This window comes from Somniosus microcephalus, chromosome 26 (assembly GCF_052327205.1).
Source record: "Somniosus microcephalus isolate GS21.2 chromosome 26, FLI_Smic_1.0, whole genome shotgun sequence".
Classification (NCBI taxonomy): domain Eukaryota; kingdom Metazoa; phylum Chordata; class Chondrichthyes; order Squaliformes; family Somniosidae; genus Somniosus; species Somniosus microcephalus.
The window spans coordinates 16387455-16406076 of NC_141012.1; the positions used below are offsets into that span (position 1 = coordinate 16387455).

The window sequence follows — 18622 nt, forward strand, 5'->3', positions numbered from 1 at the left end:
AGCCCTGAGGAGGGGCGGTTGGTGAGAAGGTCATGGAAGGAGCCCCGGGAGGAGCGGCTGATGAGCAGGCCCGGGTGTTGGGCTGAAGATTGTCGGACAGGAGGAATGGCGGAAATGGAATGGCAGCGCACACAGACGCAGCGGCTTTGCTTCTCCCAGGACGGTGCTATTTACGTTTAATGTTAATGTTATTTGTACTGGACTCATGGGAGCTTGCAAGATCACATTTCGTTGTTCATGTACTTGTGCATTGTACAATGACAATAAAGTTGAATTATTATTATTATTGATAGGGGCTGCTGGGAACAGACAGATCAAGCCACTGTTGAGTGCAGGTCTGCAACAGCAGGTCGCTCTCTTTAGGTATTGCATTGGGGAGGGACGGAAGGAAGAAGGGAAGAGAAAAAGGACACAAAGAAACATAAGCTCCCTGTACCAAGACTGGCTCTCGTGCCAACCTGACTGACTGGCAGGGGCCGCTGGCATGAAACAGCCACAGCTCAAACGATCCAACTCTCCTGCCCCCCGCCCCCCAAAATTGTGCATCGGTTAGAGAAATACTTCCATTTAATTCCAAACACATATGGACTCTCACCTTGTATCATGTTGGTTTTAGAATCATAGCATGGTTACAGCACGGAATGAGGCCATTCGACCCGTCGAGCCCATGCCGGCTCTCTGCAAGAGCACGTTACCTAGTCCCACTACCCCGCCCTTTCCCCGTAGCCCTGCAAATTTCTTTCCTTCAGCTACTTATCCAACTCCCTTTTGAAAGCCACGACTGAGTCTGCCTCCACCACCCTTTCAGGCAGTGCATTCTAGATCCTAACCACTCCTGCGTAAAAGTTTTTTCCTCACGTCACCTTTGATTCTTTGGCCAATCACCTTAAATCTGTGCCCTCTGGTTCTCGACCCTTCCGCCAACGGGAACAGTTTCTCTCTATCTACTCTGTCCAGACCCCTCATGATTTTGAACACCTCGATCAAATCTCATCTCTTTTTTAAGCCAAACTGATGATTAGGTATATTTTTAATGCACCTCGGATTACTGTAGAGCGTTTAATTTTCCGTTAAACCCCTCATTCTAATTCACTGAAGCCCGCAGGCCCGGACAATCTGCAAAGTAAAAACTGCACATCTACCGCAGCTCTGGCCACATTCAGTGACTGAATATATTTCTGCCTTCCTGAACCTCAGATGAAAGCATTAAGGCTGCAAAATGCACTCATTTGCGTTTGTTCTGGAGAAGTGACAAGGAAAGAATGCACAGGAAATGGAGGGCAGCAGTCTGCAAATGAATAGCGAGTCCTCTATTATCTCTCACAGGCAGAAAGTCATCAATCCCCAGCCAGGGGGAAAGATCTGCAGGCCAGGATGCAATGAAATCAGCGGCACCCTCTGCCAGACAATTAACATGTTAAATCCCGCTACTGGGGCTTTAGTAACAAGATGATGTAACCGAGGCAGCTCCCAGGCTTGAATATATAAGCAATTTTTTTTTTGTTATTTGCTAGGAATTTAGCTTGGAACATTCACAAAATTGAACTTCAAACACTGATATCCGTGCGTGTATTCCTTTCAGTCTTCTCTGTAATTAGCAGTCATTTTTGTTTAGTTTAAAAACAGACGCGCTTTTTTTTTTGTTGCCCGTTATGCCGGGTCAACAAGGTGAAATGTGAACAATTACAGAAATATTAAGAAACCTCAGGAGAGCATCGCGGTTTCGTTTTAAAGTGGAGGCTCGGATTTCTTTCAGATTGTGAAGGGAAAGAAGCTTGTCCTGTGACTCCCTGTTTACATGCAGATTATTTGAGATACAAGAGAGCCAAACCTGTGGGGGGAAAAGCAAACGTTATTTTTATTAAAGCCTTTGTCGTTTACATTTTTTTGTTGTTGGAAGTCTCGTCACAAGTTTGTTTGTGCCAATCGTTTTTTTCCCCTCTTGTCTGGAGGACTCCAGTGGGGGTGGAGTTCCATGGATGCTGGCAGCCCTGTGGTACATCAGCCCAGCCACCAAACAACTTATATTTGTACAGCACTTTGATCAGTGAGCAGCTCCAGATTCTCAGCCGCAGGAGTCAACACAACCAAGCCTCATCTTATCCTTGCTTGATGCATTTTCCACAGTGAAGGCACCCCACGTGACAAACCTGGCACCTTTCCCAATCTACACGGTTCATTACCATACGGCACGGTTGACCCCCTTGGTGGAGCACCCTTGGTGGCCAGTTTTTTTTAATTTTTTAAACTGCTTCATTTCCAGGGATGATGGCAACAGGCTGCAAAGTTTGTCAGGGCTGCTTAAGGTTTTAGTAGCACTGGAGGGCAATTGGGAGCTGCTGCTTCGCGTGCTTGCCTGATCCAACCATGCATTAATGGCAGATTCAGTGCAGTGTGTGGAGTTACCCTCAGGATTTCCAACTTTCTGAAGAGCTTTCAAGACCTAAGTAATTGCTAGCTCACACCAGACATTAGAGGCTAGCTCAACCGCTTTTTAGTTGTTTTGTTAATCTCATCAACCGGGTTCCTTGTATTGGAAGCGCAAAGTGGGGAAAATTAAATGCAGTATACGTAGATACTTCACTTTTCAAACAATATTTAAAGAACTATTTTTGACAAGTCAGGCAAAATACCATCATTCCTTTAAAGCTCGATTTGCCCGCGATAATTTAGGAGACTATTTTCTGCTCCGTCTCTCTCCCCCCTTCAGGTCTTAGCGTGTCATGCATCATTGTCAGACAGCAAGGGCAAACAACTTTTTTACGAGGCTGCCGCCAATGCTGCACTGTAACCGCCTAAATGGGCCATCAGTGGAGCCCAGGTGACTAGCACATGGACGTATTATCCCTCCGGTCCTCAGGAGGTCACCACACACGGGGAAGTGTGGGTGCACACCCACGGTGTGACGCAGTGGATCACCAAACACCGCGCCAACCTGCAGGGTGATCTTTATCCAGCACACAGAAAGCAAACACATTGCTGCGCATTAACGCAAATCCCACCATCTCAACTTTATTAAGAGGACATCGGGTTTAGCAGGACTCTCCTGGTATAAAAATAGAGGAAATGAATTAGCTCTTGTTCTCAGTCCAAATACAATCTATTTAAATTGGAACCTCACCTGATCAGGAGCTACAAGGAATTCTCAGTTATACTTCATTCTGAGCCGCTGAACAGCACCGTTAGTAAGCAGCAAAATTATGCACAGATTAGTAGGAGTTAAAAACACAGGCCTACCTCCTACAGACACACCAAAATTAGACTACACAGCTGTGGACTAATAACACAAGCAGCGTCTGCATCAAAACATTGTGCGGTTTCTGAAAATAATAAACGTCATCCGAGTGGCAAAACAAGCCTTGAAGTGAGGCGTTCAGATGCAGCCTTTCATTCAGTATAATTTGGGGAAGGGGAAAAAGAAAACAACTCATGCCATACACTCAGGTGACTGGGGATCAAGGCAATGAATACCACAAAACAATAGCCCTCCCTCCTTCCTACTGGTAAAGTGCCGCATTGTGTTGCCGTTTGTGTGACGCAGTTAAATCGCTGTCAACTGGCACAGTAACTGCGGTCTACAACCTCAAAAGCTTATTGGCAACTCTAGCGAACCCTGGGGTTTTTTTTTTCTTTAAAAAGAGAAAGACATTGTGGAAAAATAGCTGACTTTAAATCCAACTATAATGAATAGATTTATGCCAATATTAATACGTTGCCATTGACTACCAGACATCTTATAATCCCCTCGCCAGATGTTGTCCCGTACAGTGAATGGCATGATGAATGGCAAGACTGCTCATTCTTGACATCGGTTCATTGCATCAGTGACAAATGCGCACATTATTAAAATTGTTAATAGCTAATATTCAACTCCAAAAAAGAGTGGCTGATTCTGAAGCCCCGCAGGCTTGGCTACATCTCAGTTGCTTTTGGGATAGTCAAATGTTGTTTTTGTTTTTGTTTTAAAGCAAAAAAGTGGGCGGGGAGGGATGGGGGGGGTTACATCAGATAATTATTATTTTTATTTAAACAGTACTTGAGAATATATGTAATTCCTTAAAACCAATGTGAAGAGTCATTTATTTTTTAAACAAGGCGGCCACCAATTTGTAAATGATTTCTCTTCCCTATTCTATTTCAATTAGCAATCTGCAGCCAAATATTAATTATTTGGTTATGAATAGAAGTAGGGATGGTGACATGAATCTCGTCATTCATGTGGAAATGACTTATGAAGTAATACTGGGCGGCCTGCTGGTGGCGCTGTCCAGGGAGAGTATAAATACTCGGGCATGGGCCCAGCTTGCTCAGGACATTCTTTAACAGGAACTAGTGAAGGACACAACTAGATCTCCATGTTGAAAAACAGTTGATTAAAGCCTTGTTTACTACTCAGATCAAGTGCCTAGTAGTTTTCTTACGTCAGATGGTATAAAGACTATTAAGGAACACAAGGTCTTCAACATCACTTTATTGTCAAAAGCTTTATGATCACGTAGCTCCACCAATCATCAATGCAGCCCATTGCTTCTGGCAATAATGAAGCATCAGCAGAAACATGCAAATTAAAAAAAAAAAATCTTGCAGACTTTTTAAAGAAAGGAAAACCTTGACATCGGATCTTTGGAGACCAGTTACTGGTTTTGCCTGACCGGACCTCACCAAAGGTGCAAAATTAAACCGCCTACTCCGCGAGCCAGGTTCAGCGATCTGTCTGCAGTGCGCGTTGTGGCAAGAGTTATGAAACCACCTTTTGGAGGCAGTCTCGCAACTCTTGGCTGTCACGCTGGGTGCCATGTAGTTGCAGTCCAGTGCAAAAAGCCAAATTTAAAAGTTTTCAATGTTGGGAGGGAATAGTCAGCTCCTCAACAACAGTAAATGTAACCAGCTATCTGTAGCTGGCGAGTGTGCGCCGTTGTGCCGGGACAGAGAGCAAAGCAGGCGTCGACAGTATAACTTAGATCTGTCAGCCCCTCGTCACTCTATACAGGAACCAGTCTGAGACCGGCACTATTAATGTAGTGTTAACCCTACAGTTTTGGAACTTGCTTATTTGATTAAATAGGAACATTTTGTGGGGCGGGGTAAAACAGAAGGATGAAGAGGTCAATATGAAGTGAAGAAACTCTACATTCATGGCAGCAAGCAACCAGATTCTTCAGAAACCAGGCAGCATGCCTGGCACTTGGATGCATCTGACCCAACCTCTCCCTCCAAGACTTGCCTTGCCACAAAAACAAACCGGCTAAATAAACATCAAGTTTTACCAACCGTGAGCTGATGGTTCTGTCGTCGGCGATGTGGCTACACACAGGGAACAGATGATTGGAGGAAGGGAAGAAACAGTAGGAGCAGCATGCACGGGAATGGGAAAAATGGAATAGAAACGTAAACAAGCATTCAAGAAATTCCATGACAACAAGCAACAATTAGATTGTTAAAAAATTTCTCAACAAGTGTGGGGGTGGGGGGGGGGGGGGGGGTGGGGGGGGGGAACCTCAAGCTGTAAATAAAAAGAAGCCAGTGAATGATCGTCTCATCTTAAAAGACTCAGTCACATGATACACTAAACTGCAGTTGTCAAGGCAACAATGATTAATAATGGTTGCAATGATTACATTAAAAAAACCAGCTGAACAGCACACACATAGGTTCAAATCACTTCTCATTCACTGTTCCAGTTCAAATGCAGTTCTCTCATTTTTTAAAGGCGGCAAAAGAATGGACGTCTGTGGTCGTTTCCTCAACATCTTTGGTCTATTCACATTGCACTACATTTTATTAGAAGGAGTTAATGGCAGGAGTCAAGTTAACTGGTAGACTAGCAACCACTTCTAATATCCCAGCACACTTCAGGCTGGGGGAGGGAGGAGGTGAAGCAGTACATTTTGATGCTTATAAAAGATATGTCAATGTGCAAAAAGAAAAAAAAGGAAATATAAAAGGTTTAAAGAAAACGTTCCTCAAATAGTTAAGTGTGTATTTTCAATTTTTTTTTCCTCTGAATATATTAGTTTAGAAAAGTTACTAAATATTTTTATAAATAGCAGTAAAAAAAACTTGAGAGGACTGTTCCTAGTTTAGTTGGTTTTCTACCTCAGTGCTGTCTCCCTTGAGCTAAAAAGAACCAAAATAGTTTGGGTCTCAGCATTTTCCCAAAATACCTTCTATGGTCAGCAAAATCTGTATTTTATCACTTCAAATTTTATAGGTTATCCTGAAGATTTCGTCGATCAACTCCTCCTGATCGACTTGTCCTACTTGACGGCACATGTCTCAAAGCAAGAATGCTGCGTTTCACGTTAAGTCAAATCTACGCTCCCCTCCGATTATATTGCTTAATTTAAAGAACTAAACTTTTAAATTAGGAAAAAAAAATCCATTCAAACTCTACTTTGAACAATAACATATTGCAGCTTTAATTCAATGAGGCAGATGCCGACTCAGATCAATTTCAGCCCAGCTGGTCAGATAAAGTTTCTTAAGGTATGGGATTACAAATTGATGGAACAGTTATTCAGCGCTGTGCTGGCTCTAGGGTCTGTATAGATTTCAAGTGCACACATGAATCGCTCTTTAAAAACTAGGTTATTGGTTACTTTTTCCTAGTTAGAGGTACAAATCTTAAAGCTGCCAATTAGCTTTACTGGGTAAATTTAACGAGCGTGAACGAAGCCAAAGGTGAACAGAATTTTCGAAAGCATCTCAGAAAATTCTCAATGCACCAATCTTAATGGTTGGACTCGGACCTTTGCTGCTTTGCTCTGGTCTACAAGAAGTTGAAGGGGGGCGGGGTGAGGCGGTAGGAGCTAACTGTTGGTTGCTGCTGCCCTGGGAGAGGAGAGGGGAGGGGAAGAGGGGTAAAGACAGGACTGAATGTGTGTGTGTGTGCGCGCGCGCGGGCGGGGGAGACGGAGTTTTAAAGTAACACCACACAGTGCCTTGCCCAGGTCAGGTGAACTGCCTGGGTGATAACTAAGGAGGAGGAGATGGTTGGTGCTGCCTGGGAAGATATGGCCCTCCCCTCCCACTGGTTCACTGCAGTCCCCACCACGCCCAGTTTGATTGGAACCCTTCTGTTCTCCACCCCCGCCCCACAACCCCATCTTGCGGGAGACAAGAAGCCCTTCCTCCCACTTACCGACTAATACCAGCTAGCCATTTGACCCCTAGCGACTAATTACACTGACTGGCCTGAAGACTAAATTTTTTTCCCCGTGCACACTGCCGAATGGTAAACGCACGTTCTAAATGATGCCTTAATTTATAGGCACAACTCAAAGCACTTCATAGACCCATCAAGGAAAAGGGAAACACTTAGCAGTTGCATCTCTCTGCTATTTAACAAGACACAGCGGTTTGATGTCTTCTATTGTGAGATAACAATGTGATAATGCTAAATGCAATGTGATAACGCTCAATGTGATAATGCCAAATGCATTTGTCTGAAGTGGTTTTGTTTCCTAGTTAAGTGGAAATGTTAAAAGTATTTCTTTTTAAAAAGCCTCTACTACCGTAGTGAAGAAATTTCAGACAAACATATTTGTGTGCTATTATCCCACTGTGCAATTCCAAAGCTATGGAGTCACATAGGAAAATGATCAAAGTACCTAAAAAGGGAGGGGGGGGGGGTGGGGGCGGAGGAAAGGGATCAGCAGAATTGTGAAGTGAAAGAACAAATAAAGTAACACTACCCTGCAAACAGTGCTACTAGGGTTGTGGAAAGCGCTCTATGCATTGACAGATGTTCCTCAGGAAAGGAACAATTTAGTGAAATATTAGGTTAAAAAGCTAACTTTTTCAACAGTCAAAACTCAAGTGTGTTATGGGAGATGCGGTTCAGGCAAAAAAATATCAAAGAGGGCAAAAATAAAACAAACTAGCATTCCCCCAAAAGGGTGTGATTTTCGCCAAGCTGAACAGCAGTGACAAACGCCATTTTAATTTACAATATTTGCAGATGTACAGCGTGGTTTCAAAAACATCGCTTTTTCCAAAAGTGTTAAGACATGAAATGAATCAAGTCTGGTGAAAACTGGAATTATTTTCTGATAATGAAATGACAATAAACCTGCAGCAATTGGGGCACAATTGTTAATCTTCAGTGATGCGGTTACTACAGGTCAACTGATAGCCACCTAGACACCAGGAAATAAAATACAGTGACGGGCAAGTGTGATTGCACTCGAGAGGGTACAGAGGAGATTTACGAGGATGTTTCCAGGACTGGAGAATTTTAGCTATGAGGAAAGATTGGATAGGCCGGGGTTGTTTTCTTTGGAAAAGAGGCTGAGGGGAGACTTGATTGAGGTGTATAAAATTATGAGGGGCCTAGGTAGAGTGGATACGAAGGACCAACTTCCCTTGGCAGAGCGGTCAATAACCAGGGGGAACAGATTTAAAGTAATTGGTAGAAGGATTAGAGGGGAGTTGAGGAGAAGTTTTTTCACTCAGAGGGTGGTGGGTGTCTGGAACTCACTGCCTGAAAAGGGTGGTAGAGACAGAAACCCTCATCGCATTTAAAAAGTACTTGGATGTGCACCTGAAGTGCTGTTAACCTACAGGGCTACGGACCAAGAGCTGGAAAGTGGGTTTCGGCTGGCTAGCTCTTTTTCGGCCGGCACAGACACGATGGGCCGAATGGCTTCCTTTCGTGCCGTAAATTTCCATGATTCTATGATGTGGTAGATTCTGAACTGACTGATCTGGTAGGATCCTGTTTATTCTGTGTTTTAAAAAATTTAATACCAGAAGCCGACTACAGGAAATGGCTGTCCAGGTTTTGGTGAAAATTCACCTGGTTTAATAAAAGCTATTGGACAGCTATTACCACATGTGCCGCATATTATGAAAGCATAGTATGACAATGCACTATAATTGGACAATTTTAATAGTATTTTCTTTTCCCAATAACATTTACTGAGAATGCAAGATATTGGCTCTCATTTCTGAAGACGTTCAAGTAATAAAGGCAAGAGATTTTTTAGCAGTGAAGTGTTAAGGCGAGATCTAATTATGGGGTGTGTGTCCATTATAGCACTGGCATTTTCAGAAATCAGTTCACTAACTTTGGCAGAGATACTGGCTATAAAGGATTGACTGCATAAATCCTTCTTCACCATCAGACACTGACCAGATTAATTTTGACATTTGTGTTAGATGCAGAGCTGATTTAAACGTATTAAATGAGCAACTATGTGTGGGTTGGGGAGAAGAATATTTTAAATGTAAATTGCTCTCATGTCGATGAAACATGTTACCTTGTAGGAGGTATATTTAATGCAATTGCCCTCAGTGGACCAGCCACTCACTAGCTCGCTTGGGAGCCACTCCACAATGGAACCATCAGAAAGTGCTTACAGAAAGAACTGTGCACATCCACTGCCTTTCAAGTGTAGAATACTAATTAGAAGGCGGCAGAGTTTGAACACTTCAGAACCACTGGATACCTCTGTACACATCTGTACTGAATTTCTCAGAAACAAGCACAGAAGATGCTGTTAAACACTCAACAGATTGGCCAGCGTCTGTGGAGAGAGCAGACAAGCACACCTTTCAGGTGCGGCCCCCTTTGTCAGAATACCGTGAAGTGGCTTGGCGGGTGGGGGGGGGGGGGGGGGGGTGGGGGGAGAAGGGGAGATTTTGCCACAGCTCCCATCCCTGATCGGCATCTTGTGACTGCAGTTCCGATCCAAGGGTCCATACCGAAAATGGCAACTTGTCTGTTCGCCCCACAGATGTTGCCAGATGTGCCGAGTGTTTCGAGCATGTTCTGCATTTGTTTCAGATTTCTGAACCTGCAGCAGCTTGCTTTTTGTGCATATTGAATTTTTTTATTTTTTATACACACCTTCCAATTGATATCCAGAAGCAGAAAGGACACTTAGTTTGTATTGCTTCTTACACGGCTACTGCTGACTGGCATCAGCTAAGCAATTCACTCACAAAGCTGAAATCCTGGAGTAGTGCTTCCCCATAGTGTTAGAGTAATTACTTAAAATTTCATACACCAGAGCTCCTTAAGATGATTTACTTGCTAAGGCAATGTCTACTGTGGAACTGTACCATATAGACCAGGCCGGTTAGAACTGGCTGGGTTAACTGATCTTAACAGGGTGCTGGTTGGACACTAGAATTGCCCTATTACCCTTAGTGTGCATGGGATTGAGGTTGAAGGGGGGGTGGGGCGTGGGGGCAGTGTGGGGGGCGAGAAATCAGTTATGGCTCCCATTCCTGATCGCCATCATGTGACTGCTGTTGTAAAGGTTGAATAAGGACAGGATGAGGTTCAACCGTGATGCCTTCCATGTGCAAACAGCCTGCCAACACTCACATAAATGATCACACACGAGGAAGGGCTATTTGGGTGAGATTGTATTATTGCTGCCACCTGTGGCACTGTAGCCCGAGACAAGTCAGTCCCGGGGGCGGTGAGGGGAAGATTTAGTATCTCCTACAAGGTTGGTCTCTTAAGCTGAATTTCCTTTAAGCTTACAATAGCAAAATACTGCGGATGCTGGGAATCTGAAACAACAGAAAACGTTGGAAAAACTCAGCAGGCCAGGCAGCATCTGTGGAGAGAGAAACAGAGTTAATGTTTTCTGACGAAAGGTCTTCGACCTGAAACGTTAACTCTGTTTCTCTCTCCACGGATGCTGCCTGGCCTGCTGAGTTTATCCAGCATTTTCTGTTGTTCCTTTAAGCTTATATAGATGATGAAGTGAATACTTTCAATGTAAAGCCCATCTCTCTACACTTTTTCACTTTTAAGTGTTTTTAAGAGCATCCATTGACACATTTTGTCAGTTTAAAAACTTCCATACTTTGACAGTCCAAAGAGTGTCAGAAGCATGCTAAATATTCAGTTAAGATACATCCTTCTGTAAGGTACAACTGATTAAGCTGTGAACTGGGGGAGTTACTGAATTATTTAGATAGGCCTATTTTTTTCCCCCCAGATCAAGCTTAAGAATTTCAAATATATCTGGTTAGTTATCTAATCTCTAAAAACGTTAATCTTTATCATTGAACATTTTTTTTCCAGAAAAATTGAAATCAGTTTGGAATATTAATTTAAACACATTTATGTCTGCAGTTAGCACGCTAGACACTCCACTTGGATTTGTGAATGATCGTGAAAGCTTTTGAAAAAACAGATTACTTTTTTTTTCATTCGGAGGGAAACAGCAATTTAGTGAAAACAGAGCTTTAGGTTGTGGTCCAATTACACTTTCCCAGAGACTATGCTACTTGTGTGTCCTCATCACAGTGATTGTGCAACTGAATGTGCACCCCTTCAAGATCAGTGAAGTGCACAAAAATGGGTAGGATAGAAAAAAGGGCACTCAACAGATTGCCTATGAAGCAACAACCTCGCTGTCATTCAATTTAAATTGCGTTAAAGTTTAAAAACTTTGCTAGGATAACGGTTGGGGCAATTTATCTGGGAAGTAGCAAAATATTCAGCGAACATATTAGAAATTCTGCTTAAAGAAATATTTATTATGTAGGGATTTATTTACATACATCATTTGGTAAGTGGGGAAAAAAGATGTTTTTGAAGGCAGATGACTTTGCATGAAGCGTTCTGCAGGAATGGATGAAGTAATATTTGGGTCCCTAGAAAGAATTAATTAAAAAAAATATTGGCATAATTTAGCATGCTGCACTCAGTTATTTCAAAACATTATGAAAATTAAAGGATAAATTACCAACAACTTATATAATAAGCCGAGGCATGAAAATCTATCCTAAATATTAATTCTCCCTTCCTTCAAAATCAATCTTTTTTTAAAAACAGATTTAGGAGAATATATTTTGCTTGGCTAAATTTAATAATGAAAATTTTTTTTTAAATCAAATGAAATCTGAACTACAATTACTAACCAGGTGTGAACAGAATTTGTAACAAACTGCATTGTCTACACATTTCATGTCTTGTTAGAATGCGTTTAGTGCAGCATTACAGAGATAGACCCAGAAATATTAATGCAAGGATACAGCAAGAATCCATAAGCTTAACCAACCCGAGCAGCAGGCGTTCTCTGCACTTGATCAGAAGTATGCCGAATAGGATTATCGCATTGGCGTTTTGAGTTTTAAACAGATATTTCATTTAATAGGCGCAAAGCATCATTAATTGCAAAACAGTTAATTAGCATGCTTTTGAGCACTGAGTGATAAGCTGCATTTGTAGTTCCTTTTAAAAAGATAGAATAGATCACATCTGTCCTCAATGTGCCAATAAAATGGAAGTCTTACTATTTATCCATCCCTTTCAAGGATAATTAATAGCATCGCCGTCCTCAGCAAACATCAGCTCTTGTACATGCCAAGCACTTGAGGCCCACGTAGGCTTTTTTCTTATACATTTTCAGTTTGCTTGTGGAAGCAATTCTTTGTATTATAGTTTGTGAATTTTTTTACACAGCATGTGGATTTAAGATGAAGGTTATTGTTTTGAACAGAGCTGGAAGAACTCACGGTTTCATTGAATTTAGAGATTTTAATTTGACAAAAGGGACCTTCAACCTAACAATACCCATTACAGGAAACTCTATGGTATCCGGCACCGACGGGACCGGGATGGTGCAGTCGATTAAAAATTCCGGATGATGGAGAGGGTTATCTACCGAGGCTATTTTTAACAAACAAAAATTAAAAAGTCAAGAAATGTGCAGTATACAGTAATTGCCGGATCAGAAGAGACTACCGGCAGCGCGGGAGAGTCAGACTCCTGTTATTGAGATGTTCGGACTTCCGACAGCGCCAAGAAGCCGAGTAGTGGCAGTTCGGAGAACTACCCCCACTGACTAACTCGGCCACTGCGGGAGACTCGGACTCGGCAACATTTCCGGTTATTGAGGTGTTGTTTTCGGAGTATGAATTTTGCCGGTTAATAGAGAATTCCGGATATTTAGGTGTCGTTTAAACGAGTTTCCTGTATATACAAACTAGGGGATTTGATGCTTTCACAGCCAAATACATGACCTTCACCAATAGCCAGTGCTCTAATCAAAGAGGTTCTGCTCTTTGGAGATGTAATAGTGTGTGTTGCTTCTTCAGCATGGTGGCAAAAAACTGGTCCTATACTGGGAACTCAAAAAAATACATTCTTCCAACCTTGCTTCAAAACTGAGGTAAATAAACTCTAGAGGTGTACAAAATACAGGCCAATGTTGTTTTATCCATTTCCTCTCATGCCCTTGCACTGTAGTCAAGGAAACAGGCAAGCATGTAGGCAGCCTGGTTTCAGGACTCTTAGCAGCCACCTCCAGTGGCATTGGCAGAGTTCCAAGGCAGCAGCTCGCGTCTTCCTCACATTTGCCCTCCTCTGAAGTACCTACCTTCCACTTGGTGCCTCCTCATCACAACAGCCTAGATTGGGACCTGCAGAAGTGAATTGATGTCCTCTCTCTCTATGACACAGTGCACGAGTACACGACCATGGTAAGTTGCCCCACACTTCACTTTGTATCACCGTTAAGGATTTATTTTGTTGGCGCCACTGTTTGCATAAGTAGCGGTTTCAACAGATCCAGATTAATAGGAGAGGCGGCAGAGACTAAATTTGAGAAGCTTCAGCCAAAAGATTCACAATTCTGAATCCTATTATTGTCAACACAAGGACACTGAATGAATGTGCCATAAATCAAAAGCAATTTATTATGACAAAAGTTTTTTTTAATTTAAATTTTTTTAAAAAGCTGCGTTTTACCCCATCCAATCTTGGACCAACAGAATTGCAAAGTGTTTTGTGGCCGCAAAAATAACCACTCCTCGGAGAAGAGTGCTTTGACAGTACGATTTTCAAAGACACAAATGAATCGCTGCAATCTTAAAAAGCACAAAATTATCCTGTCATAACATTCTTGTTCGTAATGAAGTAGGTGACAAGGACAAATAAGTCAATGCATATCCTGCAGGAACTTGTAAATGATAGTCAGAAGAGAAACAGAAAAGCTGGTCAGAATTTGAAATGTGATGCAGGAGATTTTTTTTTTAACAAAAGGGATAAAAAGAAACAAAAGCAACACAATGCGCCAGCACTGTGCTTGTCCGTAGTAAACATAGAAAGAAATTATGCAGGCCACGAGAATTGGACAAGTACAGCAGCTTGTGTTGAACCAGGGAGGTAATCAATTCCATAAATTACCCTCAGTGATTAACGTGAATATATCTATTGCTTGAAAAAAGTAAACCGAGGATTTAATTCCAATTGATCTTTTGGCAATATTAAGGCGAAGATGGCAAATAGCTGGCGAATCTTTTTTCAGGAAAAAAAAAATCCCAATTTATCTTCAAATATAATGATGCAGTCCAATAGTAATAAGGATTTACTAGAAGGTCTGAGCATTCAATCAGCTGCAGACTATCAAGAGCTTCAGGAGGCAATTACTATTGCCATGCAAACAGCTTACTCTTCCACTGGAACAGGATATCACTTTAAAAAAAAAAGAATCTCATCACTCGAGAGAACAAAAACCAGCATTTCTACGGTTAATGTTCTCGGGATGGCTGCCTGGATATCCTATTATACTGCAGTCTCCACTTTCTGGTTTAAGAGCGGGGGGAAATTGTGCCACATGAATACCCTAACCGAAAACATTGGTTAGAAAATAACACTGTCCTTTATCTCAAACTGCAAAAAATACTGCACAAGTACTGTGGTTAAACCCGACACCCTTATCTTTACCTGTACTTAAGACAAATGCATAATGAAGGTTGGACTCTGCATTAGAAAAAGCAAATGGAAACGACTTCAGTAAAAGGGCTGCTCGATTCCACACAGCCAGCTTCAATAGCAGAGGACCTCAAAGCAAGATGAGTACAGCAGGCAGGGAAACCAATGTAGGGGCACTCATAACTTATACTAACCGCCCACAAAAAACTGGAATGCTGAGCTCCTATACGGCGCCAAGATAACAAAGTTCTTCAACGTGCAGACCTGTGAAGGCACTTGGATATTTCAGAACCTTTAAAAATAACCTTGGAGGAAATGCCTTCAGAGCACTAACGCATCCACAGAAGGGACATTAAGAACGTTTAGAAACACTGAAAATTTAAACTTATTCCCGACCCCGCTTCCTCGTCCCGCCCTTTGCCAATAATCACCATTGTGGCCCTCCAGGCTAATCAGCTGACGTTAGTGACTAGCAGTGTCATGGGACGTACTATTGTGTGCTCGGCCTGTAATGAAACCGCCAGGCTTGCACATCTTCTGATCTGTGCCCAGGCTATGGGATGAACCGAGAACGCTTGAATTGAGGCGTCTCTGTGGCAACAGGAAATTTTCTTTGTCTTCCATCTTTTCTGACATTGAGGGATGGGGATTGTTTGTTCGGCGGGGTGGGGGGGTGTGGAGAGAACGTGCAGTAGTTTGAAAGCAGTAGAAACCTAAGTTTGATTTCACCTATTCACCCAATCTCTTGATCTATCTTTGCGTTTGTGTTACTCAGTCAAACCTTGAACATGTTGTCCTACAGTACAAGGATTGGATTTTCATCTATCTGCTGTATTTAAAAAAAAACCTGCCTTAAGTTTTGACTTTTTAGATATTTTGCCACAAAATTACAAAAAAATCTGTTCATAACAGTAACTTTCAATAGGGAATTGGATAAATACTTGAAGGGGAAAAACTTGAAAGACTATGGGGAAAGAGCAGAGGGAGTGGAAGTAACTGGATCGCTCTTTCAAAGAGCCGGCACAGGCACGATGGGACGAATGGCCTCCTTCTGTGCTGTAAGACTCTATCTATGAAAGGCAGTCTCCCATAGAGCTTACTTTAGAAATAATTACTGCATGTACACAAGATTAAATAAGTACTGTATACCCATTGATAGTAAATGGGAACAATTGGGACAGCTCGGACAAGAGGCCTGGCAATGAGTAAATACAATAAAAATCAATTTTAATGTATATAGTTAATAGCTTTCTGTAATTACTCTGTATATGTGCACACAGCACAGTCCCTTTTGCACTGGTTTCCTAATGGGAACTCATCAAGGACATCAGATAGCCTTTAACATAATTGCTATCAACCTTGTTTATATATAGAACATGCACAGATGGAATTTGTACACAACTAATCTTAATGTTCTCCCGATGGAAGAAACTCTTTTGCAGTCTCTTCAGTGTTAAGGGAAACCCCCCCCCCAAAGCATTTAACAAATTCTACGACTTAAATTTACAAAAGGATCAGATGTATTTATTCTATGAAGCATTTCAGCCTACCCCTCCAGAAATCCTAGCCTTCAAATCTTTAGGGATTACTTGAAAAGGAAATCAAAACTGCTCTCAAAAAGGAAAACTGCAGATTTGTTTCTCAATTCCTTGAGCCATTTGCCAGTACATAGGTTGCTCACAAAAGTGTGAGCCCCTGTTTGAGAGCATGCAGGCCAACAGTCACAGGGTGTTTCCTTCAGATTCTGTTGCTGATGTTTCCCTGTTATCAGTGAGCAGGCAGACGAGACAGTTGCAGGGAAGGCCGGGAATCTACGTAGCTACAGGGATACAGAGTGGAACTCATCATGTTTGCCTGCAACTTGGAAAGTTATCTGGCCAAATTTGGGCATAGGTTGGATTGCTTGAATTGGCATTTTGATTACATTTGATCTGCACAACAATGAAAGTGCAGTTTACATCACTTCTTAAGAAGTGAGACTAGCTGTTGTATAATACTCTATAGACGGGATGTTAATTCCCTGTAACGTGTTTATGAAATCATACTAGTGCAGCTTCAGGCACGCAGTGCAATCTCTCATCTGTAATGAGCGATTCGATTAAGAGAGTCTGCCTCAATTCTCAATGCAGACAAATGACATCCCTTGCTGTAAACAGACCCATGAACCGTGTCAGCCGTGACTCAGTGGGCAGCACTCTCGCCTCTGAGTCAGAAGGGTGTGGGTTCTCAATCCCACTCCAGAGGCTGGAGCACAAAATCTAGGCCGACACTCCAGTGCAGTGCTGAGGGAGTGCCGCACTGTCGGAGGTGCTGGCTTTTGGATGAGACGTTAAACTGAGGCCCCGTCTACCCTCTCGGGTGGACGTAAAAGATCCCATAGTAGAACAGGGGTGTTATCCCCGGTGTCCTGGTCAATATTTGTCCCTCAATCAACATCACTAAAACAGATTATCTGGTCATTATCACATTGCTGTTTGTGGGAGCTTGCTGTGCGCAAACTGGCTGCCGCGTTTCCCACATTACAACAGTGACTACACTACAAAAAAAGTACTTCATTAGCTATAAATTGTTTTGGGAAGTCCGGTGGTCGTGAAAGGCGCTATATAAATGCAAGTCTTTCTTTTCTTTTTTCATGAACTGCTTCTGTACAATAAGAACAGGTGGGAGAGTGTTTGAGGGTTGGGAGTCTTTCGGCAGAACACTCCAACATGACTCCTTACAGTTTATGGCATCACCGTAACCCTTTAATGTTACTGACCTGTAGCAGGCTGCAGATACCTTTTACAGAACAGAGTCAGATTTTGCTTATCTTCTTTAGGGATGGGCTTATGCCACTCAATGATCAAAAAACCCACAACATCTGATGGTCAGGTCTGCTGCTTGGTTATGTCATGGGGCCAGTTGCTAATTGTGGCAAGTCAATTTAAAATATCACTTAAATTAGCTTGTCTTGTGGATATTCTTGGCTCAGATAACTGGATCATGTATTACAACATAGTTGAACCCTCCCCTTTCCCCTCAGGCCTATTCAGAATCCATTGTCACCTAATTTTGTGGGCGGTTTGTATGAGGAGGTGCTTTACAAACCTTTTTATTTACCACGCATACAATACAATGACATGAAATGCATTGGATTGAATCATTCTGTCCCTCACATGAGAAGAGCGATGACAGGTTTCTTGGCTTTCCTCCTGTCCAAACAGAAACATGTTGGAAAAGCATATTTTCATTAAGATAGCAACCCTTTTTAACATTAAGTTAAAGCAGATTGCTATTCTCTTTCTTCTCACTGACAGAATCCTATACTTCAGTTTGAATAAATACGCTGATGAAACTGGGCAAGTTTCACGGTTAAATCTCTGTGCTGATATCTATTTGATGTCGTAAGCCTTTTACTAAAAGATTAGTTGAATCCTGCTTTTATCGGGGCGCCCCAGTATTTAAACTATGTAACGAATAGCAAACACAATGGGCCGGCAAGAAAAAAAACCCTTTTAGCAGGGAGGGCTTGTAAGAACACTAAACCCAACAAACGCAAGAATGTTTTTTTTAAAAAAGTGATTCCGTATTGGAAAGTATTTTTCCAGAGGATCGGGCATCTTTCCTCCGATACCACAAAGCAGGCAGCAGTCAGGAGATCTCAATCTGCCAATACAAAACTAAGAGCCATTCTGTCAGGAAATTAAATCCCGCGAGATGACAGCTTGCACCCTGAAGCTCTGTCGGTGGGGGTTCAGTTTAGATTCGCACAAACTGCTGCTGATATTCCAACGTACCAAAAAAAAGAGTAGCAGCATCGAGGGCAAAAGCAAGATGGTATGTGGGTACTGTACCTTCAGTGATGGTGGGGATGGTTGTGGTAGTAGTGGTGGTTGTAGTGGGAGGTGGGATAGTAGTGGGTACATCTAGATGGTGAAAAGGAAAAAAATAAATAAAAAC

General features: G+C 42.2%; 1 protein-coding gene across 7 annotated transcripts in view; it reads right to left on the reverse strand.

Annotated features, from left to right (window-relative positions):
• Nucleotides 1–18622, reverse strand: part of LOC147100328 (cell adhesion molecule 1-like) — a 430602-nt gene that overhangs the window by 24508 nt on the left and 387472 nt on the right. For 3 of the 7 annotated variants that reach the window (XM_085967916.1, XM_085967921.1, XM_085967915.1), the window contains 2 exons: nucleotides 18517–18588; nucleotides 5272–5304 (listed from right to left, as the gene is read on the reverse strand). The exons of 1 other annotated variant lie outside the window; for it this stretch is intronic. In XM_085967916.1, the coding sequence (XP_085824042.1) occupies nucleotides 5272–5304; nucleotides 18517–18588 (105 nt within the window). Of the gene's footprint in view, nucleotides 1–5271; nucleotides 5305–11258; nucleotides 11620–18516; nucleotides 18589–18622 lie in introns of those variants that run through there. 3 more of the 7 variants (XM_085967922.1, XM_085967918.1, XM_085967917.1) reach the window with 3 other exon arrangements.